Source organism: Cryptomeria japonica, chromosome 11 (assembly GCF_030272615.1).
Source record: "Cryptomeria japonica chromosome 11, Sugi_1.0, whole genome shotgun sequence".
Lineage (NCBI taxonomy): Eukaryota > Viridiplantae > Streptophyta > Pinopsida > Cupressales > Cupressaceae > Cryptomeria > Cryptomeria japonica.
The window spans coordinates 11,349,414-11,376,497 of record NC_081415.1 but is presented as its reverse complement, the minus strand read 5'-3'; the positions used below and the strand labels follow the sequence as shown (position 1 = coordinate 11,376,497).

General features: G+C 37.4%; 1 protein-coding gene across 3 annotated transcripts in view; it reads right to left on the bottom strand.

The window, feature by feature from the left end:
* The window catches only part of LOC131049503 (uncharacterized), a 73,131-nt gene that overhangs the window by 19,312 nt on the left and 26,735 nt on the right, over window positions 1–27,084 (bottom strand). For all 3 annotated transcript variants that reach the window (XM_057983569.2, XM_057983570.2, XM_057983571.2), the window contains exon 3: window positions 26,887–27,062. In XM_057983569.2, the coding sequence (XP_057839552.1) occupies window positions 26,887–27,062 (176 nt within the window). The remainder of the gene's footprint in view (window positions 1–26,886; window positions 27,063–27,084) is intronic.

Here is a 27,084-nt window from a genome sequence, read left to right as displayed (position 1 = left end):
CCATCCAAGAAGACTACTAGAGATGCAGGCGTTTTAACTTCTACAGCTGCATTTAAAATTTGCTCTCTGTCCGAACTTTGGACAACTCTTATCCTTTCCCTCAGCCAATCAGGAATGGTCGACTGCTCTACAGTATTCTGATCTAACCCATCATCTGTCCCTCCTAGTCTAGTAGCTATACCATCCAAGAAGACTACTAGAGATGCAGGCGTTTCAACTTCTACAGCTGCATTTAAAATTTGCTCTCTGTCCGAACTTTGGACAACTGCTTTCATTATTTCCTCAATCGAAGGAGAAGGCACTCTCACTTCACTATTAACCATACATATGTCCTGCTCCTAAACTGCATTCTGATTAGGCACGGCAAATGTGGCACTCAAGATGGAATGACCTTCGCTAGACTCACGTCTCTCCCCTACAACCTTCTTTCCTATGGCCTTTCCAAAGCTTCCAACTAACTCCTTCCTCTTCCGGGACCCAACACTCTCTGGATTCTGAGCATTGCCTGTAGAGATACAAGGGTTGGAGGATAAAGAGTCATCTACTCCCATCAAGTCGTAGGTCAGGGCCACACCTCTAGACTTCAATGGTTTCATCCTTTCAGAGGTCCACCATTTAGAATATTCAACCACCGACCTCATGAGGTCTGCCAAATTTGATTTCTCTACCTCTGCCAATCTATCAAAGCTAGTGGTTCATTTTTCATCTTTTCAAAGCCTAGTTGCTGAAGCTCAAGGCTATCTTCTACTTGGTCAGCAACTCTAAACACCTTCGTTGCTCTTACCATGCTCAAGGGAATCCTTGATCAAAATCTCTTCCTGATCTCGAAACTATCAGCTGCGTTAGCCCAATAATATTCTAAATCAGCTCTGTGCTCAAATGTCATCCCTTCGACCCTTTTTATTTTGTGGAACTGATAAAAGGGGTACCAAGCCAACTCCTTCTCAGTAGTAGCAGTGGCTTGTGATGACGAACACGTTTCCAGTCCATTCCCAATTATGAGAGAGGAGGTTTCTGCCTTCTTCTGCTTATCTCTTTGGATTGCCATATACCCCTCCAATTGCCTCACAACCTTGAGTAACACAACTCGGTTGGTAGGGTAAGCTGGAAGCTTACAGGGAGATCTGGCAAACCCTTGAATTCTAATGTAAGTGAACTTCGGGTATTGGATATACCAATATCCAAATCTACTAATGAAGTCCATAGACTCTTGAGAGAGTCTCTGATGTAGTCCTCCTTGCAACGTCCGTGTGATGTGCATGAGAAATGTGTTTCACCCTTTTAAAATGGAACTTTTCTTCCATGAGAAGCTGGGGATAACAATCATAGACTGGAAATTGATTTTATTTGTTTCCCACTTCCCCTCTGCAGGTGAGACCTCTGTATCTGTAGGTTCTTGCCAGGGAATAAAACAGGTATGAGCTCATGAAGAAGGTCCTATTTGCTTCCAGGTTCTTCAGCTGGCCATCCAAGTTGTCACTTATCATTCGAGCCCCATCTATCATCTTCACTCCGTTCATTATTTCATTTATAAAATAATACATCCAGGGTTCGAATGGAGCACCTTGAGGATTCCCCATTATCTTGTTCAGCAGGACGATCATATCTCCGATATCTTCCTTGAAGTATGCTCTTACCAAGCTCTTCCTCTGAAGTTTGGAGGCACCTTTCCTTGGCTTATCTAGCCAGGAATGATTGACGATGGCGTCATGCTCCTCCAAGTGGTCCTGATACATGCGATCAGCTTCATCTTTGGTCACATACACGGCATTATGATACTCTGCTGGAATTCTGAAGGCTTCCCTGATGGCCTCATCGCTGATGTTCGCCAATACTCTCCCATAGGGTGCAACAATATCCCTACTGGCGGGGTTGTAATGCCTAGCACATTCAGCTACTAATTCGGTGCATTGCATGGTGGGGAGAAAACCAGCAGCATGCACGATGCCACTCTTCATCATCTTTCGTGCGGTTGTGGTAGGCAAGAAGTTGTCCAAACCAAACATCCGTTTCTTGAACTCCCTCAGATTGATGTGCTCGAGGTTACTGTCGCTAACGTTCTTCCATTTCGAAGTCATCCTTGACTCGGGAGGAGCATCTTTGTCCACTTGAAATTTCATCGTGCTTAAAATCTGCAAGTAAAAATGAAACTTAAGTTAGCAATTGGTTCGCGAATTGAAGAAAATAGAGGCTGCGAATGGCTAAGTGTTTGGAGACTTTATTTTATTTTCATACTTAGCCACAAAAAACGGTTTTTTCACATGTAAACTCTTCAATCCTAGGGATAATTGTGAATGCAGTCCAACACCAAGTGTTATAGCTTCAAAACTTTTCTTTACTTAGCCAATAAAATGATTTTCCTTCACTAAAATTCGAATAGATCCACTAAAATCACTTTCAATGACTCTGAAAAACTCAGAAAATGCAAGAAAACTGCATTGTAAATTCAACTTCACCTTCGAATGACTTGGAATAAGGCTAGAAGTTTCTCAGAAAACTCAGAAAAAAATAATAATTCTTCCTTATACCTACCAGCTGGCTCCACTCCCAAAATCTGTGAATTCTTTGCCAAGAAGCTTGCCCAACTGCAAGCAATATCAATATTTTCTCCAAATGAACTCCAATCTGCAAATACTTCTTAATATTTTCCTTAGCTTGCTAAGGAATTTCGAACTTCTTGGTGTAAGAATGAAGCTAAAAAAGGATGCATTTGTAATGAAGTTGATTTCATAATTAGAAACACGCAAAAACAATCCAACTCATGTTTCTAAATTCAACTTAAATTTTGGGAAAGTTTCTCATCCAATTTTGTGTTGTGTTGTCATCTCTTTTAGTTCGAAAATCTTGTACTTGTGCAAGTTTCTAAATTGTTTTTAGTTCATAAATTCAAACTAGGCTTATAAATTAGTATCTTCCAAAAAGTTTCTAATTTGGAACTCAGTTTGAAAATCATCTTGATCTGCAAATATCTTCTTTCTAATTTCCATTCTGATTTTCTAGCTCGTTGATCATTGAAAATCTCTTTTTTCAACTTTCTAAATTGACTAGAAGTTCGAATTTTAGGAAGATTTGATGACATCACTTGGCTTCTTGTTGACTTTGTTTGATTTCCAAGAGTAGGGCGGAGTTTTAAGTGTTCAACTTCATGTTTGGGCAGAGTTTTGGAGGCTCTCTTCATGTTTGCTTGCCTTCAACTTCATGCTTGGGCGGACTTTTAGACTACCTCCAAGGGCGGACTTTGTCTTGGCACCAAGTATCACTTCATACTTAGCTAAATTTCTGTCATCAATTCTCCTTCATATTGCATCATATTAACCTCTCCATTTACTGACTTCCAATCTTCATGTTGCCGTCATTGATGTCTCTTACATAGGGCGGAGTTTGAAGGCATCACCTTGAGGGCGGACTTTTGAATGACCTCAACACATGGCAGAGTTTTGGGAGGCCTTAAGAGGCTTACACACCACATGAGCGGACTTTAAACATCCCTCTACATGGCGGACTTTAGGCACTCTCCATCATAGGGCGGAGTTTGAAGCCTTCACCAAGGGGGCAGAGTTTTCACTACCTTCTCAAGGCATAGAGGAGTTTTAAAGGCTTGGTTACTTGTTTGGACAGCGGAGTTTGAGGCTACCTTCTTAACATGGCGGACTTTTGGGTGACCTCAACCAAGGCGGACTTTAGAGCTCTCTCTCGAAGGCGGAGTTTTGGAGGTATCAAGGCAGACTTTCTCCACTTCACCTAGGGCAGAGTTTGGGCATCCCTCCATAGAGCGGAGTTTTGAGCTTCCTCTTCAAGGCGGACTTTCATGAGACATCAAGGAGGGAGGACTTTTGACTACCTCAAGCAAGGCATAGGGCGGAGTTTTGAAGGTCTTCCTTGGGCAGGCTTTGAAGGACACCAAGGAGGGCGGACTTTGAGTGGCCTCAACAAGGCCTAGGGCGGAGTTTTGAAGATCTTCCTTGGGCGGACTTTGAAGGACACCAAGGAGGGTGGACGGACTTTGAGTGGCCTCAACACATGGTGGACTTTCATATTCCCTCTTCAAGGCAGACTTTTCCATTGCTAGCATCTTGGGCAAACTTTGATGCCCCTTCCTTAAGCATGGCGGAGTTTTGGAAGGGCACCAAGGGCGGACTTTCTTCCCTTCCTTTGCATGGCGGAGTTTTGAGTGTTGGCCATCAACATAGGGCAGAGTTTTGTGCTCCCTCTTCATGGCGGACTTTTGAGTGTTAGCATCTTGGGCGGACTTTGATGCCCCTTCCTTAAGCATGGCGGAGTTTTGGAAGGACACCAAGGGCGGACTTTCTTCCCTTCATTATGCATGGCAGAGTTTTGAGTGTTGGCCATCAACATAGGGTGGAGTTTTGTGCTCCCTCTTCATGGCTTCTTCAACATAGTGGACTTTCTATCACCTACCATAACACTCAACATCATTGATTAGCCAGACTTAGAAAATTTTGGAAAATTTCAAAATTTCACAATTTAACCAAATTTAACCAGATTGACTTGAAATTTGAAATCCACACTCACGTAAACCACCTGAAGCATCATGACCCCTAAAAGGTAGGAAACTAGCTTTTTAGGGCAAAACTTGGAAATTTTGGATCACGATCGAAACAGGTCAGTGGTATCACTGCAAACCCTAGGTACCCATTCCGAAAAAGCAAAAAGCAAGTATCCCTAAAAAATAGAGAAAACTTTTTTAAAATAGCCATACCAGGGATTGGGCTAAAAATGCCAAAAACGAAACTTCCTAAAAAATAGGAAAAAGCAAAAAAGGCAAACTTTCTAAGAATAGAAAGTTGTTCAAATTCGTCCAAATCAATTGCGATCTTTGACCCTTGGCCTTTCTAGGCACTTTGACGGTATCCGAACTCTGGTATCACTTGGTTTGCAGAAACTAACTTTCAATCTCTAGGACTCGAACCGTTCAAAATTGAGCAGGGCTTGACAAAACTGAAGCGGAAGGCAACGGTACACTAACAAAACCCTAGAAAGCAGGAAAAGAGAGGGTCCCCATTTGCAATGGGGCGATGTGTGAAAAAGATCACAACAAGATGTTACATAATTGATCTTCCCAACTTAACAATCCACTTTCAGCATGAGGGAAAAGAAGTTACATTGAAGGGTTTACCAAACGGAATCCCAAAGGTAGTTTCTTGCAAAAGAATGGAAAGAATTTTTCAGTAAGTTTGGAAACACAATATTACTATTAGAAATAAAATTATTGTTTCTTGTTAACAACCTGACAAGATTATCATGTTATAATGTTTAGGAAAGGTCAAGGGCAATGGGCAGCACAATGCATGGTCCTTGACAAGTCTACTCCACAAGGGAAAGTCGTGCACATAAAACCCATTCTCAAGAAGCACAAAAGGGTCTTTGATGACATCCCTCCAGGATTACCCCCCAAAAGAGGATTCGAGCACATCATAGAATTGGAGAAAGGAGCACGGCCGGTAATCACCACTCCATATAGACATCCCCAAAAGTTTAATGAAGAGATAGAAAAGACTATAAATGAATTACTTGAGATGGGCCACATTCAACCAAGTTCAGGCCCATTTGCATCATCAGTTGCACTCGTCAAAAAGGATGAAACAATGAGGATGTGTATAGATTACAGGGCATTGAATAGAAAAACTATTAAAAATCAATATCCTATTCTGGGGTGGACAAGCTTATAGATGAACTCCATGGGGCCAAATACTTTTCTAAAATCGACCTAAGGTCAGGGTATCACCAAATTAGAATAAGAGAGGAGGATATTCCTAAGACAACATTCAGATGCCACTATGGACATTTTGAATTTCTAGTCCTCCCTTTCGAGTTAACAAATGCCCCTGCTACATTTCAGTCTTGTATGAGCCATACCTTCAAAAAGCAGCTCACGAAATTTTTATTAATATTTTTTGATGATATCCTTGATATATAGTAAAACATGGGAGGATCATCTTAAGCATATTGATGAAGTATTGGAAATCCTTGAGCAAGAATCACTATACGCCAAAGCTTCAAAATGTGATTTTGGATTAAAAGAAATTTATAGTTAGGTCACAAGATCAGTGAGCAAGGTGTTAGTGTTGACGAAGAAAAAATCAAGGCTATTAAGGAATGGCTTAGACCCAAAACCTTAACTCAGCTAAGACGATTTGTGGGGCTATGTAGTTATTACCAGAGGTTTGTGAAGGGATTCTCAAAGATTGCAGCCCCCCTCACAGATTTAACCAAAAAAGGAGTTTTTGGATGGAATGAACAAGCTCAACAAGCCTTTGACAGCCTCAAAGTAGCAATGAGCACATGTCCTATTTTGACCATTCAAAATTTCTTCTTACCATTTGAACTACAATGTGATGCATCTGGAGAGGGTATTGGTGCAATCCTCATGCAGAATAAGCACCCAATTGCTCTTGAAAGCAGGAAACTCACTACTACCAAGAGGTTCTACTCCATATATGACATGGAAAAGTTAGCTATTATGCATGCCTTGGCAAAATTTAGGCAACACCTTGTTTGTGGGAAGTTCTTGGTCAAAACAGATCATAACAGCCTACAGTTCTTGTTAAAACAAAGGGATCTTAACGATCGGCAGTAGAAGTGGGTAAGCAAACTGCAAGCTTATAATTTTGATATAGAATATGTTAAGGGGAAAAACAATATGGTAGTCGATGCATTGTCCAAAAGACCCTATCTATGTACCATAACAGATATCACAGCCGATTGGAAGCACTCCATTATCGGAGAATACGCCAAAGACTCCCATGCAAATGACATCATGGAAGGGAACATACAACATGAAGATTACAAAGTAGTAGAGGAACTCATTCTCCTTAAAGGGTCCTAATTTCAATGCAACACTCAGTTTTTCCAAAACCCTAAAGGAAAGGCCTCAAATTCAAGTATGAAGATCAAAACCCTAAACAGACAAAACATGCTCTAGACTTAGCTAAATTTGCTCAAACAAGCTGCAGACTTGATCAAACTGACCCCCAAACATTTGCAAACTCAAAGGACTAACGAAACTGTCGCGAAAAGACCCAAAAACCTAAACCAAAAGAGAAAGAGAGCCTAAAAAGTAGGGGATCCCCATTTGCAATGGGGTGTGATGTGTGATTAGGTCACAACATCAACCCATGTAGTCTAAACACTTCTTTGAAGAAGACTTCGACAATTTGAGGGGCTCTATACTTTGTAGATATGACCATAAAATGTGCATATTTGGTTAGTCGATCCACTACTACGTATATGCAATCTTTCCCTTGGATTTTTGGGAGGCCCACTATGAAGTCCATGGAGATACTTTCCCATTTCTAATCTGGCATTGGTAGAGGTTGAAGTAGACCCGCCAGATGAGTTTGCTCTACCTTATTTTGTTGGCATGCCTTGCATTCTGTCATGTCCCCTCTTTAGGATGACATGACACTTTACGTGGATTTGCCTATTCCAAACTCTCGTAGGCAGATGGTTGTGATGAGAGAGTCATTTTGGCGTTTATTTGGTGATTGGATGGCTCATTATGCTCTTGGAGACATTATATTTATTATTACTTTTTATTTGGGGCCAAAATGTTATTGAGGTGCACTTTTTATTTTATGAAGTAACTTTTTATCTAAAAAGTGCAATGAGGCTTCTAGAAGATTCTATTATGGATACTTCTAGAAAGTCATGGATACTTCTAGAAAGACTAAGAGGCTTCTAGAAGATTCTATTATGGATACTTCTAGAAAGTTATGGATACTTCTAGAAAGACTAAGAGGCTTCTAGAAGATTCTATTATGTGTATAAATAGACCCCATGGGTCTCTCATTTGGCATCGAAGTCTATTTTCTCTAGTGCATCTACTTGAGCATTTGTGGAGCTTGAAGGTCTGCAAATATCATTGATCTTTGGGAACGATAACTCCCTTAGATTAGCATAACTGAGGAAGTGAAATATCTTCTGAAGGGTTGCGTTATTGGAGATGGTACTCAGCCATTTCATGTTGGATTTCAATTGAGGGTTGATTTGAGGGCTTGTATTTGGTGAATAAGAGTTTTGAATTCATCCCAGCTCAAAATTTGGTACTGCAGCCGCACAGTACGACCCAGGTACGGCCTGCAGCAGGGACAGTACGGTAGTGACAGCAGGGCATTCTTGGGACAGTCCAGTCCTCCTTTCATCAGCATTTCATAATCGGAGTTCAAGGAGCGATTTCCAGGTTCCATTGCATGGTTTTTGTTGTCAATTTTTATGATAGAAGTGCACAGTTGTAACAGTCATATATGTATTCAAAAAACAGTCCATTGTAATCAGACATTGCTATCTTGTAGTTGGATTGATATAGTAGAGAAGGTGCATTGCAAGGTCATTGTTCATGTGTGATAGTTTATACATTCTCTTGTCATAAATTCAGTGCTCATGTGTAAGAGTTTGTAACAGTCATACATTTTTAGAAAATTAGTCTACTGAACAATGCAATCAGAATTTGGGAAATTCATGATATATTAGCATTGAAGTCCTTGCATGAATATTTAGAGTTTCATTATTGTTTATTGTGTTACATTTCAATATTGGTATTGTTATCTCAATTGTACTTGATGCTCAAAACAACTATCATATTGAAACACTACATCACAAACAAAACAATTCAGTGCATGCCAAGTGTTTGACAAATTGTCTTAGTTCAGATTTGGGGTTTATTAGTGGCCTTTATAGTAAGGGTCATTACACATTCTTGGACATGCTTCAATATATCCCTCTTAAGTCCTTTCCAAGAATATTTTTCCCTCACCTGTTTATATGTTTTGTAATATTCTGGATGTCCTGCTAAAGGATTGTCATGGTATTCCTTAATAATTCTTGCCTTCTTTTTTGAGCCGGGTGTCCTGCTAGATGTTGAGGGTAAACTCATCCTAGAACCAGAATGGGTTCTCAACATGAGGGAAAAGAGATTAAGGAATAAGGTCATCCCGGTGTATTTGATCAAATGGAAAGGGCTAGCAGAAGAAGATGCCACATGGGAAGGAGGAGGAATTTTTGAGCACCCAAACCTTAAATTGCTTGAGGACAAGCAAACTTAGGGAGGGTGGACTGTCATATTCCCATATAAATATTGTTATATAAATATTGTTGCACAATCATCTTATTTCTTACTAACTTATTTCCATCCTTTCTATCTATTATTAATGAATTTATCTAACAATAATATTTAATATTTAATATTTATCCAACAGTAATGTTTAATACTTAATATTCAGCTAACAATAATATTTAATATTTAGTATTACCTAACAGTAATATTTAATTAGTTATTGCCACCGATTACCAATAACAAAGTGGTGGCAGTCAAGCAAAAGTCAAATACCAGTTGAGGGGAGACGTGACCCCACATAAGCCACATCTCTCCCAACGGACACAGCCTATGCCCTAATATGAAGCACAGGGTCTGCAAGGAAGAAAGGCGGGATAGAGGAAAATATTAAGGAGAAGATCCCAGGATAAGGTCATGTACATAGTGACAGCCTAATTGAACTTCCAAGTATGTTCATTAATATCCAATCATTGCTAACTGTAAATTAAACAATAAAGACATTCTTGTATTTGTTATTTAATATTATTCAATATATGAACACTTTAAATACACACACACACAGAGCAATTATATGAATATATACACGAGAATAAGTAATCCATTCTAAAGATTATAAGTAGACAATACTTAACCGAATTTACAATGATACAAATACATCAAAAATAAATAAATAAATTCATCAAAGAACATGACTACCAATTAATTTAATACATCAAATAAGAGTTAATCAATTATACGAATCAGAGGTTCATAAATAAATATATAACAAGATAAATAAACAATTGATAATTCCTAAAACATAAATGGAATGTCTTGAAGTGTCCTAAAACCATAATTAGTTTTGTATTTCCTATTCCCCAAGGGAGTTGTGTGTTGCTAGGGAGGGGCAAAATAAAACCACTTCCATAGGAAGCCCCAAGGGTGAAAGGACTCCTTAAATCTGGGCTGCAAGCCCCAAGGGTAATGGACCGAGTCCTGGTAATCTGGGTTACATTAAGGAGGTGGTTGCAAGCACCCTAGGCAGCCAAGCCCTCTTCTGGGAACAGGGTTAGATTGGTTTGGGTTTAGGCATGGTTTTTAATAAGTTATATTACAAAGAATTAGTTACTTACGCTCAATTAATAGCAATAGAAGGTAGTAACGTAGATGTTGCTCTTGGTAATTGATAATGTATAAATAGGGGCCATTACACTTGCCCACTTTGGATCCACATAACCATGAATATCAAGAGCAAGTCTCCTATCAAACTATCATAATAACACAAGGAATACACTGAGATATCCTACAAATATCTAAAGACTCTTTTAACTGCATTTCAATAAACTCTAGCGGAATTTGGCATATATATGGAAAGAACTCTCATTGCTTGGGCAATGTCTAGTCTAGTACATACCTTAACATGCGTCAAACTTACAACTGCACTCTAGTAAGGCAATTTGCCCATGTCTTCCATCTTCAATGGGGATATTGGACAATCTGAAACAAATAACTCTGTTCCAATTGTAAAAGGAACACATAATAGTGTAGAATACTGCGCATCAAACCTTTGTAAAACTAAATTGACATACTTACTCTAGCCAAACCAAAGCATTTTGTTCACTTTCTCTTCTAATTTTCATCCCAAGAATGTTGTTGGCTACACTCAAATCTTTCATTTCAAATTTAGCTACAAGTTGAGGTTTTAGTTATGAAATCATCCATTTCTCTTTACCAATAAATAACATATCATCAACATATAATGCAATAAACAGGAAACGATCACCATAAGTTTTATAATAAACACAATGATCTAATTTAGAATGCTCAAACCCAAACTCAATATATGTGTATCAAATTTTTGGTACCACATCCTAGGACTCTATTTGAGGCCATACAAAGATTTATTCAATTTACTAACCAATTTACTTTTACCTTTCACCACATAGTACTCTGTCAGTGTCATATAAATATCCTCCTCCAAATCACCTTGAAGGAAAGTTGTTTTCACATATTTGTTCAGCCTTTAAATCATAAGCACCAGCAATAGAGAGCAAAAATTCAATGGATATCATTGTTACAACAGGAGAAAATATCTCAACTTAATCAACACTCTCAACTTGAGAATAAACTTTTGCAACCAACCTCTCTTTGTACTTCTCACTACCTCCATCTGAACAAATCTATTTTTAGAACACCCATTTGCAACCAAAAAGTTTTTGTCCTTCATGCAATGGTACTAGATCCTATGTATCATTCATTTTCAAAGCTGCCATTTTTTCATTCATAGCAATCTTTTAGGATTCTACATTATTCATACCTAATGCCTCTTCTCTAGATGTAGGTTTATCCATGTTAGTATTTGAAGCAAAAGTACATACCTAATCATCAAGTGAATTTGTTTCATGTGGTTGTTTATGCCCCGTAGACCTTGGAACAAGTTGAGATGAAGGTTCTTCCTCCTCTTCTGAAGATTCAAAGCTAGATGAGCTCTCCTCCACTTCTTGTCTATTATGGGCCTCAATTCAACTTTCTCATTCATAAAAAGAAGTTGAATCACATCATACTGTTCAATTTGTTTTGGCTGCAATGTAACAAAAGAAAACTTAGTTTCTCTAAAAATAATACTTCTACCATATGCTACTTTTTGTGCAACGAGATCCCAAAACTTCTAACCTTTCACACCATAACCATATCTGATGATTATACATTTCACAGCCTTGTTCACCAACTTTGTTCACTTCTCCTTTAGCACATGTGCATATGCCTTGCAACCAGAAACTCTAAGATTTCCCAATGAAGGCTTGTTACCCAACCATGCCTCTATAGGCGTATTATCAATAAGCGTTGATGTAGAAGACATGTTAATCAGGTAGCAAGCAATGGCAACAGTTTCAAACCAAAAAAAATCTTCTAGACCAGCACCACTAAGCATATTTCTAGCCTTCTCCATCAATATCATGTTCATTCTTTCTGCAACTCCATTCTTTTGTGGAAAATAGAGAGTTGTCTTTTGTCTCAAAATGTCACAATCTTTACAAAATCTATCAAAACCATTAGAGAAAAATTCACCACCATTGTCAATCCTCTAACATTTTATTTCTTTTCCAGTATGCAACTCAACCAATGCTTTATGTTCTTTTAAATTGACTAGAAACTTCAGATTTACTCTTTAGAAAATATATCCATGTCCTACTATAATCATCAATAAATGAAAAATAATATGTAGATTTTCCAATGGCAGGAACAACTATAAGACCAAACCCATCAGAATTAATAAGATCCAACACAACACAAGATTTATAAGAACTGAAGTAAAATTGTAGTTTTGTTTACCATAAATGTAATGCTCTTAGAAATCAAAATCAAGATTACAATCAAACAACCCTTCAACAAGGTTTTTATTTTTCAAGGTCTTTAGACCATTTGCTCCAATATGGTCAAGTCTCTAGTGCCATAACACAATCTTCTCTCAAGTAACTTTGATTCAAAAGAAAGACCATTTGTCGAAGGTGAAACACTCTTATAACAAAGAAATCATAGAATTACTTTTCACAAGTGTTACTGCACTCAACAGTGTCAATATCAAGCTTATACAATGTGTCAAATATAACACCTCTAGTGATCACCATAGCACCTCTAACAATCTTGCATTCTACATCAGAAAAGACTACATACACACCCGCATCTATTGGTTTGCTCACAAATAACAAATTTATTGCTAGTCCAAGGATATGCAACACACCATTAATCATTTTTATTCTACTATTAGGAAACCTAATTCTAACTTTCCCAGAGCCAACAATATTTAAACAAGACTCATAACCCAAGTACACCTTACCTACATCAAATTGTTCATATTCAAAAAACCAATTTCTATTAGAGGTCATATAGAAATATACACCTGAATCAATTAACTAAGCATCATTACCTACACAAGTGGCCAAAGTTGCAATAAACACGTCACCATCTTCCATCTCAAATTCAAAACCAGAATTAAATCTCTTCTTTTTCTTCTTTTTTCTTTGAACTCCTTATGGAAGTGTCCAAGCTTACCGTAGTTCTAGCAAATAGATTTGGACTTTCTAGGAGACTTGGATCTCTGCTTGGACTTAGATGTATCATGCTTCTCATTTTTCTTGTCTTTTTTTTAGGTCTTCAACAAACATTTAGCGGCTACTCGGCATCGATATATACCTTTCTCTTTATCTCTTTAGAATGCAGAACTCACAACATCTTCAATCTTCAAGATAACATAAGTACTCTCAATAGCTATAACAAGAGAATCCCATGAATTGGGCAAAAAACAAAGCAATATCTGACATTTCTCCTAATCCATTTTGACACCAATTGATGCCAATCGAACCACCAACATATTAAATACTTCCAGATGGTTTGAAATTAGTCCACCTTTGCCATTCTCAAGGAATGCAATTTCTTCCTCGAGAAAATCTTATTCACTAAAGATTTGGCTTGATAAATCTCGCCAAGTTTCTTCCATAATTTCCTTGCAAATGACTCGTCATGGTCATATTGATCAAAATAAAGTCGCCAAGCATAATTTGATTAGATCTTTGGCCTTATAATCCATAACATCATATTGATCAACCAAAGTACGATCTACAGGCCTAAAAACGTTCGAATCAATGACATTCCCACAAATCACAATATATTAACAGATCCTCCACTTTCAACTTCCACATCTCAAAATTGTTACCAGAAGATTTCTCCATCTCTATTCTCCTTGATGAACTTGCCATTTGAAAATTTGTGCAACAAGATCACAAAGTATCTTCTACACAAGCTCCAACTCAAATCCGGGTTAGTTCAAAAAACTCAACCACTCACAATTGAAACCAACGGTGATCGAGCTTTGATACCACTTCTAAGAAGGCAGAAAAGCTTCCTATACTAATCTTGAGAGGAGGGCAATGCAAAAAAAAAAAAGATCTTTATAATAGTTATAGAAGTTAAACTAAAATAAATATAAATATTATTCATACCACAACACAATGATTTACATGAGCAAAATCCTTTTGAAAAAAAAAAGCCCACCCCAAAAGTAGCCCAATATATTATTTTAAAATCAACAAGGTTATGGCCCATTCAAGGGCAGTTAACAGTCGATCCTTCTAGTTTGCACAAGAAGAAGGTGAGACGAGAAAAGCCAAATCAAGAATGGGTAAAGATAAACTTCAATGGTGCATCTAAAGAAAATCTTGGAGTGTCTGGGGCTGGATGTGTGGCTCAGAATGAATATGGAGTGATTCTAGCAATCGGAGCTCAAAGAATCAAGGATGGAACCAATAATGAGGTTGAAGCTCTTGCAACTTTGCTTGCTATTAGGCTTGTAAGACGACTTGGCGTATCTAGATTACACCTAGAAGGCGACTTGCTGATAATTGTAAATGCTAGGGCATCGGGGGAAGCTCAAAATTGGAAGATTAATATAGATATATCCAACTAATTAAGAACCTCTTAGAGCAATTCCAAGATTTTAAATTTTCCCATATACTAAGGGAAGGAAATGTACTTGCGGATAGAGCTTTGAACAAGGGGTGTGGACTTGACAGGGTGGATGATATTCGATGGTGGGATGAGAAGGATAACTTTCCCTTCCCAATTGAGGATGCTGACAATGGGAGTGAAGTGATGGTTGAGGGTACATAAGGCAGAGCCTACCATTAGTGCGACATGGAGGAGGGAAAGATGTTGCCTACGTAGAATGACAAACTAACTTCAACGTCGTTGGTCTCAAACACCTCGACCTAGGGAGCGCTTCAATCAAAGCAAGTCGAATGGATTAAAATGACCTAGATCCATTCAAAACACACAATCAAAGAAGGAAGGAGATAGAGGGGCAAGCAAAGCTTTAGAGGGAAGGAAAACAGTAGAGTGCACAGACTGAACACAGATGGAGGCCAACTTTTCATTAGGGGCTACCAAGCAGCAGGGAGATTTCAAAGGGGTAGTAACAGAGGAGCGAATGAAGCACATTCTCAAGATAGATGACCCTTGCTTCTTTCTCATGGTAGATATGATGTTGGGTGAGAAATATATGCAATCTGCTTTCAGATTTCGAACCAATGTGGATGTGGCCTCTATTTTCTTGGCCTAGCGTTTGGAGTTTGGTTCAAAAGATGATGTAAAATGGGTAATCAAAGAATGCATAAGAGAGGAATGGAAAATTGATCTAAATACTTTTTTAGCAATGGCAAGACCGGGAGAAGGATTTGTCACTACCGGTGGAGAATAGATGCATGTGGTTGAGTTTGAGACACCATTGAAACCTTTTCTAATCTGGGGAGTTGATGATGACCGCAAAGCAAGAAGAGCTGAAGCACAGAATGGGTGGAGGCATATTAAGGAATAACTCGGAGATAGAGAGGTGGCTTTACAAGATCGAGAGGAAGATGATGGGAAGAAGAAGAACAAGATGAAGCCATACTTTAGGAAGGAGGACTATTGGCATAACAAAGGTTTCAGAAAAGGAGAATCTTCCAAATAGTCAAGATTTTTGTATTTGTATTGTCTTAGTATATGTATCTAGCCCTTTGGAGAAAAGGCATTTTGTAACTATGTTTAAAAGGGTAGAAAAATAGAGGTGAAGGTCTAGAAAGTGTTTGCAGATTTTGAAGTGGATCAAGCGAGTAGGGATAGGGGAATGGATGCTCAAGTATGTAAGGGATATGTTAAGCAAATATGTAACTATTTTAGTAATTAATATAATATATATAACTTTTACTGATAAAAAAAAAGATTCAACAAGATTACATTACACTTGCAAAGAAAGCTTCTCCCAAGAGTATAGCCATACAGAAATCCAAAAGTAACTCAATAGCTATAAGACTCTTACACACAACCTCCATCTTATGTACCTAATATATAGAAGATACAATACATGCAACCATCAAACAGTATTACAAAACCATGAGATAAAAAAGGCTTCAACTTAACTCTAATCCAAAAAGCCCTATGATGTGTCAAAAGACGCACCAACACATCTAACTCTCTCTTGCAGCTCATTTGTGTTGAGCACATTTGTACATGTCCCATTTTAGGAGACCCATCTTTTAAAAGCCGTAACTTTTAATCTAAGAGTTTGATTGACAAACCGTCTGAATCGCCAAAAAGCTCATGAAATGCTCTATCAAGCTACAACTTGCTACGTTGATTACTACCACTTCCGAGCCCAAAAAATGTCTGGCCTTTAAAATTGGACTTTTGAAACTTTAAAAAATGAGAATTTTAATATCTTCAAATCAAGACATGTTCTTGCAATGAAAATTTAACAATATGCTTATTTGGCCAATCTGTAGCTTTGGAAAAACTTTCAAACCAATCTTGCTCAAATGTAAACTTACAGTTACTACAAATAGTAACCCTATGTAATTGCAAGGTTGAGACACCATATTCCTACCATTTCTAAGTTGTGATTCTTGATCTTCCATAGGTGGTTTCTAGTTTGGTTGCTCAAAAGGAGCTGATATTAGTCTCATTGTTGTGCTCCCAAGAGCTTCTATTGGTCTCATGTTAACACTCATATGAGCATAACATTTGTAAACAATTAGCAATATATAAAAAAAGGGCCAAACATGCTTTCCCCAATAGCACCACCAACACCTTAAGTGAATAGGTCTTCCCACCACAAAAGTTTGGCATTCTCCAAGGATGGTGGACTTCTCCAAGAAGTTTGGAGTGCTCCTAGAAGGTTGAAATCACATGGAAATTGGATAATTATGTCCACCTTGATTTCAAGAATTCTATGCTGATATCAAAAAACCCTTTGGAGAAAGCTCACCAAAAATGTTGGAGTTTTCTAAAAAAATTGGAATGGACCAAAAAAGGGGAACATTACAGAAGTGGGGGAAAAGCACAACTCAAAAAAGTCAAAAAGAAGGGACATCCTTTTCAAATGCTACCAAAAAATTCATCCAATCAGCTCAAAATCAATAAAAAACCTGTTCAATTCACTTTTTGTTATCAATGCATCAAGAATAGAGCTAGATAAGTGAGAGTAAAAAGTGAACTAATCTTTTGCCTTTATCATCACAAACTGATGTTTTGCACCTGTTGGAAAAATTTAGAGAAAGCCTAATAAGTGTTCATAAAATGTTATCCAAAAGAATGCCCCAAAGTTTTTGGGCAAAGGAATCAAGAGCTGTTTTGACTCCCATGCAAGTTTCTAACCTATGGACAAAGAAATGAGTGTAGTATGTATGCCATGCTGTTCCTAACTTCCTACCACAAGCCAAACCTTGCACATTAAAATGCATAGACTGCATCTATTGATTATTCTATTCATCAACAGGTCAAATACAAAAACATAATCAATTACGGACAAAACATATCGTTTCCTATGTTGAATCGCATATGAAGCACACTTCATAACTTTGCCTTTGTGTTATGGACTGATATAACAAACTTTCCAGCATTTTAAACTCATGCAGTAACTTGAATTTATAATTGAAAAAAAAATACAAAGTTGACAAAGAGAACAACGTGGACCACCTTAAGGTCCACTATCAACTACTTTAACCACGGGCATAACCATTGCAAAGAAGAGTATAAATAAATAAGATATCTAGAAGTCAACAATTTTAACGATGAACTAAAGAAATTTCATAACATAATCAAGAACTACTCTATAAGAAGTTAAGAACCATCATCAGAGATAAGAATGAAGCCAATGCTTGAGCAACAGAATAAGATAAATGATATTATAAATGTTCTTGTGGCAAGGAGGTGTCATTGAAGACTCCATCAATGATTATAGGCTCCACCCAATGTTAATATATAATTCCACAAAGGATCTCTGCAAGATCCATCATCAGTGATAAGTCCGGATTTAAAGTTTTTGACTGAGTCTATGAATTAGAGGAAACGTTGATTATTGCTCATGTCAACCCACTTGACTTCAAACTTTTGCACAGTCAATAAATGATGTAATCAAACCTCAATTTTATTACCAAATTGATCACAAACCACCATAACACATGCCTGATGAGAGTAGACTTCTTGATACAGTGTAGTCATGCATGTCTAGTTCCACTTGCACTCCCAATGCAAAGTAAAATCATCCGTGTCACCGGTGATATGCCCACTTGTTAGTTACTATCCCTCCATGTGAAACTCCCATTGAATTCTCAACATAGTCATTTGCACCAACAAAATATCCACCCTTTATGGTTATAGCAACATGAGATGGGAATAACCCATCTCACTGTAGCGTACACTGTGCCCTTTCTTTGTGACCTAGCACATATATAGAGTATCTTTCACTCCCAGCCATTGATGAATGGAAATATTGAAGACAGATTGAAAAAGGGAAATTAAGTATTAAAGATGCCTATAGACTGAACAAATTTATAGGAAAACTGTACGAGGATGCTCCTGCCTGTGAGATCTCTTCTTTCCATTATTTTTTTATTTTTTAAGCATTTACATCAAAATAGGTACCCAAAAACTAGATGCCAACCAGCCATGCTTACATCAAAGAAAACTAAACAAATGCTTATTGACTCAGGACTCATCCAAATATTACAATAATTGTTTATCCATGTAGTTACCACTTAATTAACATTTTATCCCTATCTATAACTTAACTCCATAAGAGTTTATAAAAGAAGGGTGGCCATATCCACCTTCACATGATTTTTATAAAATGGTGGACTAGATTTGAAATAACATTAGAATTATAGTATGAAACCATAAACTTAGTATTTTGAGACATTAGTCAAGCCCTAATTTCACACATTTTTTTAAAATCCTTAAATGACAAAGTGTATCTTATAGGGGCCAAAGTGACTTGAAGAATAATATTTATTTTATGACTTTGTAGTTTGTACTATAAGAACCCTGCTTATTCTTCCCTTAATTTTCTATTTTGATGGTTTGGCATTTTGTCAAACACTTGTCATGCAAGCCTCTGAATTCTCATTTTTTCTGGGTATGATATGAATTTTTGAGTTTGTTGTTTGAATTTTGGATTGATTGTGTTGCAATTACATGTACCAAATAAGGGAGAACATAACAAACAACTTAACAATACCAGAGGAACCCTTTATTGGTGAAATATGAGGTCTGATTACAAATAAATCAGGTATTTATCGGACTGTAACAGCAAGTACAGACCCTAAGTATTTGAGTGTTCAATAATTACAACATACCCGAATGATGCATAACTCCAATGGCAATGAGATGAGCAATGTAGAAGACTATATGATGATGAAACAAACTCAAATCTAGACTCCAACAAATCTGAGATTTCTGTAGATAACTGGAAGATCTGAAACACAATGCTGATTGCAAATTTGGTGATGCCAAACTCTCCAAAATCTCTTCCAAACCCTACCACAACTTAGCAATGAAAATACTAACAAACACTTGCTCAAACAAATCTAAACCTGCTGCAAGCACTGTTCACATCACTGTGGCAGCTCTGTTCACAACATTGTTCACGTCATTGTAGCAACATTGTTCACATTACTGTTCATGGCACTAAGATCACCCAGATCTGATCATCAATCAATGCATAAATTCATGAATTCTTCTAAGTTTTCTCCTCAACCCTAAGCTTCCAATCTCTACATGAAACTTGTTAAATTTTTTAACGTCGGTCGTACTATTTCATGCTTCCGATATATATATATTAATTTTTACACCGTTCATGGTATCGGGTGGTAAAGTGATTCTCAAACAAGTCGCACTCCTTCCGATCGGGTAAGTAAATGGTGACTAGTTTATATATTGTGGTGAGAGGTACATTGGGAAGAGATGTGTCTTCCCACGTGGGAAGACATATCTCTTCACTACGTAACCCCTCATCCACTTATATAGCATGCTTACATTGAGGAGGATGGACACACCGAAATTAATGAGTGTTGTGCATCTTCAAAACACGCTATAGCAGATAAAATACAACTTTCAAATCATATCTCCATCTCTTCTATTTTGATCACAGAATTTTGAAAGAACTTAACAAGGTATCAGAGCCAGGTTAAGGAAGATCATATTAAAATTCTGTAACGATCTCATAAACTTTCACCAAGCTCTTACTAAGATCACATTCCCATAATCCCAATGGCAACCGGAGTTAGGTTTGAAGATAGATTAGATGGAGCATCAAATTTTGTATCTTGGAAATTCAGGATCATGCTTGTTTTGAAAGAAAATAAAATTGACTCCCATGTCAAAAGTGAAATTCCTGAACCCTCTGATGATACAGAGAAAATTCAGTGGAGCAAGTACAGTGAGAAGGCCCTTAAGATAATTGTGGATTCAATAAGAGACCACATTGTACTAGTTATTTCTAAATATGAGATGGCCTTTTAGATGTTCAAAGCACTAGCTGACATTTATGAAATCAACAACACTAGCAGGGCTCTCACCCTAAAGAATCAACTACACCATATAACGATGAATAAAGGAGAAACAGTTACATCCTATTTCTTGAGGATCACTGAGCTTAGGGATCAACTATCCACTATTGGACATCTAGTAGACAACAAAGAACTTGCTATGATGGCCCTAAATGGACTTCCTACCTCATGGGAATCGTTCATTCAAGGAATCAGTGCTCGTTCTAAATTTCCCAAGTTTGATAGATTGAAAACCGATTGCATTCAAGAGGAATCTCGGCTTGTCACAAGAGGAATAAAACAAAACAATGGTAATGAAGACATTCAAGTTCTAAACTCTAATTCCCACAAGAAAGGAAAGAAGAAGAACTTTAAGAGAAAGAGGGACAACAACTCAAATGGGAAGAGGTCTTCAAAGAAGAAGAGAGACATTTCTGAAGTACAATGTTTCAGATGTGACCAATATGGGCACTATGCAATGAAGTGTCCAGATAGGATCAAACAACAAGCTTCAATGGCAGAAATTAAGAAAGGGACTAATTCCGAGAAGCTAGTCTTCTACTCAGCCCTCTCTAGTCAAGTCACCTCCAATTTCAACACATGGGTGATTGACAGCGGAGCATCTCGACACATCACTGGATTTCGTGAGCACCTAGATACACTTGTGGAAAGTTCAAATGAAGAAGTGACAATTGGTGATGACTCAAATTATCCAGTTATGGGAATAGGAACCTGCAATATCAACCTAAAGTCAGGCATATCCCTACAGCTGACTGGAGTTCTATTTGTACCTGGTATAAAGAGAAACCTTGTCTCAGTTTCTGCACTTGAAGATAAGGGTTACAGATTAACCTTTATGGAAGGAAAGGTACTTGCTTGGCCAAAGAACTCCACCATCAAGAAAGACCACACCATTGGAGTAAGACAAGGGAGCCTCTACAAACTTTGCACCACTCCACCTCTAGCCTTGATTCATGAGACTCCAGATTCGAATGAACTTTGGCACAGGGGATTAGGGCACCTTCATTTCCATGCCCTACCTAAGATAGAGAAGATGGTGATCGGCTTACCCAAGCTAAGTCAAAAATCTGAAGGAGCTTGCAAAGGGTGTGCCTTGGGAAAGAATACTAAAGGGTCTTTTAATTCTAGCAACAGTAAATCCAAAAATGTATTAGAATTAGTTCATTCTGATTTATGTGGACCCATGTCTATACCCTCATTAGGGGGATTTTTATATTATGTAATACTTGTAGATGATTATTCTAGGAAGACCTAGATATATTTTCTGAGGTACAAAGAGTCTGAAGAAATCCTTTCTAAATTTAAGGAATTCAAAGCTCTTGCAGAAAATATGACAAGTAAGAAAATCATAACCTTAAGAACAGACAATGGGGGGGAATACACTTCTAATATGTTTAAAGATTATTGTATAAATGCTAGGATTAAGAGGAAGTTAATTGTACCTTATAACCCACAACAAAATGGGGTAGCTGAAAGAAAGAATAGGACTATAGTAGAAGCTGCTAGGGCTATGTTGTTTGACCAAAATATAGAAACCTCATTTTGGGCTGAAGCATCTACGACAGTTGTGTACATTCAAAATAGATGTCCTCATTCTCTTCTTGACAATAAAACCCCTGAAGAAGCCTTTACTGGCAACAAACCTGACATAAGTCATTTCCGGATCTTTGGGTGTCCAGTCTATATTCATGTCCCCAAAGAAAAGAAGTCAAAGTTAGAACCTTCTGGAAAGAAAGGAGTTTTTGTTGGGTACAGTGAAACGTCTAAAGCCTACAAAATATACATACCTGGTCAAAGACAAGTTGAACTAAACAGAGATGTCATCTTTGAGGAAGACATAGCATTCAGGCTCTAATGAATTAGAACACCAAGATCCTCCTACAAGCTTGGATGAGGATTCCACCCCTAAGATTCAGAGGGAGACCCCTGAAGATGCTGAGCATGAAGTTCAAGGCTTACCTTTAGAAGAAAATTATCCCGAAACTAGGAAGAGACCACTTTGGGCTAAAAGGATGCTTCAAGAAGCTGAAAATTATGCTGCTCCAAAGGGGACCTTCAGAGAAAGTAAGAGACCTAACCTATTTTCCAGTTATACTGCCTTGATGAGTGAGATCATTGATGTAGAACCTTCCTGTGTTGGAGATGCGCTCAAGCATCAAGTTTGGAAAGATGCTATGTCAGAAGAGTATCAGTCAATTCTGAAAAATGATGTCTGGGATATTGTGCCTAGGCCTAAAGGCAAATCTGTGGTATCTTCTAAATGGCTCTTCAAAATCAAACATGCAGCAGATGGCAGCATTGAGAAGCACAAAGCAAGGTTTGTTGCTAGAGGTTTCTCATAGAAAGAAGGTATTGACTATGAAGAGACATTTGCTCCTGTTGCCAGATACACTTCTGTCCGAGCAGTTTTGTCTATTGCAGCATCTGAAGGATGGAAAGTCCATCAAATGGATGTTAAGACTGCTTTTTTGAATGGTAAGATTGAAGAAGAAGTTTATTTGGAGCAACCTCAAGGTTTTGTGATTCATAAGGCTGAATCACATGTCTGCAAATTAAAGGAAGCTCTATATGGACTGAAACAGGCCCCCAGAGCATGGTATGAAAGAATTGATCACTACCTCTTGGAATTAGGGTTTTCCAAGAATGAAGCAGATCCAAATCTCTACTACAAGGTAATCAATGGTGAATTATTAATTCTTATTCTTTATGTTGATATCTACTAATCACAGGAGAGGATAATTGTATTTCTCAATGTAAGAAAGAATTAGCCTCTGAGTTTGATATGAAAGATTTAGGAATTCTTCACTACTTCCTTGGATTGGAAGTTTGGCAGCAGGCAGATGGTATAATCCTTAATCAAGGAAAATACACCATTGATATACTCAAGAGATTTGGAATGATGGATTGTAGATCCATGACCACACCTATGGAGACAAATCTGCACAAACTAAAGGAAGCAGCTGCAGAATCAGAGTTTGCAGATCCTACCCTCTACAGACAGATTATTGGATCTCTGATGTATTTGGTAAACACAAGACCTGATATATGTTATGTTGTTAATGCACTAAGTCAGTTCATGTGTGAACCTAGGGAAATACATCTTATTGTTGCAAAACATATTCTGAGATATCTTCAAGGAACTATTGGTTTTGGTCTGAAGTATAAACATGTAGACCTTGACCTACATGGATTCACTGATTCTGATTGGGCTGGAAGCGTAGTTGACAGGAAAAGCACATCAGGATGTTGCTTCAGTTTAGGATCAGGAATGATCTCATGGATATGTAGAAAACAGTCTTCAGTTGCTCAGAGTTCTACAGAAGCTGAATACATTGCAGCCTCCATGGGAGCAAGAGAAGCAGTATGGCTTCGGAAATTGCTTGTAGGACTGTTTGGTCAGCCCTTAAATCCTACTGTCATCTACTGTGACAATCAAAGTTGCATCAAGCTTTCAATGAATCCAGTGTTTCATGACAGGTCTAAACACATTGAGATTCCTTATCACTATGTTCGAGATATGGTAGAAAGGAATGTGATCCGACTGAATTATATTGGTACAGGTGATCAGATTGCAAACATTCTTACCAAGCCTCTCTCCAAGATCAAGATTGAACACTTTAGAGACAAACTTGGTATGGTTGAAAATGTTATTTAATTTTGAGATAGAGTCTCATTTATTCTGATATACTAATATATTAAAGATGTTTAGTGTGTAAACTCTTTTATTTGTCATGTGTGTGACTCCATGACTACATGGGCCTTCTGTGAACATTATTGAAGGGTGACGACTTTTCAATAATGAACACTTGTTTCAAATTGATATTGTAAGGTGAGGATTTTACAATTATCAATTTAACTATCTTGATGGATATCATGTGACTTGATATCTGTGGACATGTCATGATAGTATATATATCTCTGAGACATTATGGTAGATATTTGTTGGTTGATATCATTAAATAAACCATAATTATGATAGAGATCTTCATGGTGAATATTATGAACATAATATTCGTGGACATGCCATGAAATCATTATCAGTATGGTAGGCATCATGTGACTTGATGCCAGTGCACATACCTTACTTGATAACTATGAGTTATGGTGAGTATCATGAGACTTGATATTCATTGTTGAACCATATCTCTGAATATCACTATGGTGTGATATCTCCTCTCTTTACAATCAATGGATGAATTGTGATGTTTTCTCTAACATGAAATGTGTCCTTCCTAGTTAAGAGGGAGTGTTAAATTTTGTAACGTCAGTCGTACTATTTCATGCTTCCGATATATATATATTAATTTTTACACCATTCATGGTATCGGGTGGTAAAGCGATTCTCAAACAAGTCGCACTCCTTCCAATCGGGTAAGTAAATGATGACTAGTTTATATACTGTGGTGAGAGGTACGTAGGGAAGAGATGTGTCTTCCCACGTGGGAAGACATATGTCTTCACTACGTAACCCCTCATCCACTTATATAGCATGCTTACATTGAGGAGGATGGACACATCGAAATTAATAAGTGTTGTGCATCTTCAAAACACACTATAGCAGATAAAATACAACTTTCAGATCATATCTCCATCTCTTCTATTTTGATCACAAAATTTTGAAAGAACTTAACAAAACCTATAGAATATTAACCTATAATTGATCCAATGAAGTACAAACAAAAACCCTGTATGGATTTCCCTCAACTGTGAACTAGGTTTTCGTCCAATTCACGAAATCTCCAATGAGTTTTCGTTCCTAGAAGTCTGATTTGTTGTTGAATCTCTTCCTCGGAGCTCAATTCCCAATTTGATGTTGTAAAAATGAATGCTTGAATGGTGAAATGAGGCCTCCAAATGTTCTTTTATTGACTCCAAACCCTAATCAAACCCTTTTAGAGTTTTCCCTTTATTTTAGTAAAGTTTATTTAAATTTAATTTCCTTTCTAAAGAGGTTCAAAGTCGAACCACTGCAAGGGTCTTATTCTTCATTAATCAAATGACCACCTTTTAAAACAACATTAAGCCTCCTAGGGGTGTGTGCCATGGAGGGGTGCACTTAATGTAATATTATATTATAAAGTAATTTTCTATTAAAATCACTATTTTTTTTTAAATGAAACATTAAAATAATAACTTTAGTATTTCAAATTTATTCTTGGATCCATCACTTAAACTCTAAACTGAAAACTAAGTGCTATAGCCAGTCCAAGGATGATGTCTAAATATAGCAGGGCCACTGCCAATCCCCTCCTAAAAACTAGGAACCCTTCCTAAAATTTAGGAAACTGTCTCAAACCATCCGGAATGACTCAGAATGTCTCCCAGACCATCTTCCAGTCTCCTCCTAATAAATAGGGATCCTCCTAAAAAATAGGAGACTGCATCTGCATCTCTGGAAAGGTTTCTGAAGCCCCCTGCAAAGCTCCACTAACCCCGGTTGGGTCCCCTAACCACTCTGCTGACCTACGGGAACCTCCTGATTATAGGCCAACCTCTACTGTAGTCTGAACCGCCTAAGGAGGAGACATAAAATGTACTTTAATACTTCTAACACAGGTGTAATAAAAATTAGGAGATACATGACTTCTAGTGATTTAAAAACTCCATGACTTACTATGATGTTCAAACCTATGACTGATATTGTTTCCTTTTCCCTTGAAGAAAGAATTATTTTGAAGACATTTAAATATCAATGCTTTTCTATTTTAACCTAATTTAGGGGAGTGATTGGGGAGAACACCAAGTAAGAATCTAGGATGAATTTAATTGTGTTCTTTGGCATGTGGTTTGAGCACTGATTCATCCTTCCCCTCTACAGAAACCTGCAGGACCGCCGGCAGAAAATGCTGAAAATCATTAAGTGCCTTAGAATCTATGTTGCTATTCCATTGCATCCTGTCTTTGCACCACAGTGATGCGTGTGTATTTCAATTTCTCAAGCTAAAAATCAAGAGTTTCATCGAATGTCATATTAAAAAAAATCTATTGATCTGTGCATCACATAAGATGAGGGAAAATATGTTTTCACTACAGAAATATCCATCATCCATTGATAGATTTCAGATCAGTAGCATATGGAAGAAATATATATGTAAGAACTTTCTGCAATCAATTGCATACAAGAAATAGTGTCCAGAAACTAGCTCTCATATGAAGTTCATCCCAGAAACTTCGAACAATGTAGTACATTATAAACAATAAAAAATTGTTAAAAAGTTTATACGTAATTCATCCACAAAGTAGGATGAAGAAAATCTTGCACACAGACATAGCAACTTCTACAAAAATATCAATATGCTACACAGCTCTATCCACTAGCTATTAATAGTTTATCTTTCGATTCTTGCAATCAATAAAAGTAAGCATATAATTGCTAGGGTAGATAATGTCTATACTATAAACTTTCTTCAATGAAATATTTAAAAAAGGATAAGATAGATGAGCTAAGCTACTCACTTGTCAGAAACCTTGTCTAATCGCACATAAACATAACCACGATGAGAAACCTTAAATGCATAAAGTCTTAAATCATCCTTAAATTGAAGCAAGACTTCCTCGGCAATGGCTAAGGCCTTGCTACCCCATAAAGTATCTCCCAAAACCACTCCACCACCATCTCCTCCATCACCTATCTAAATTATATGAACAGAAACA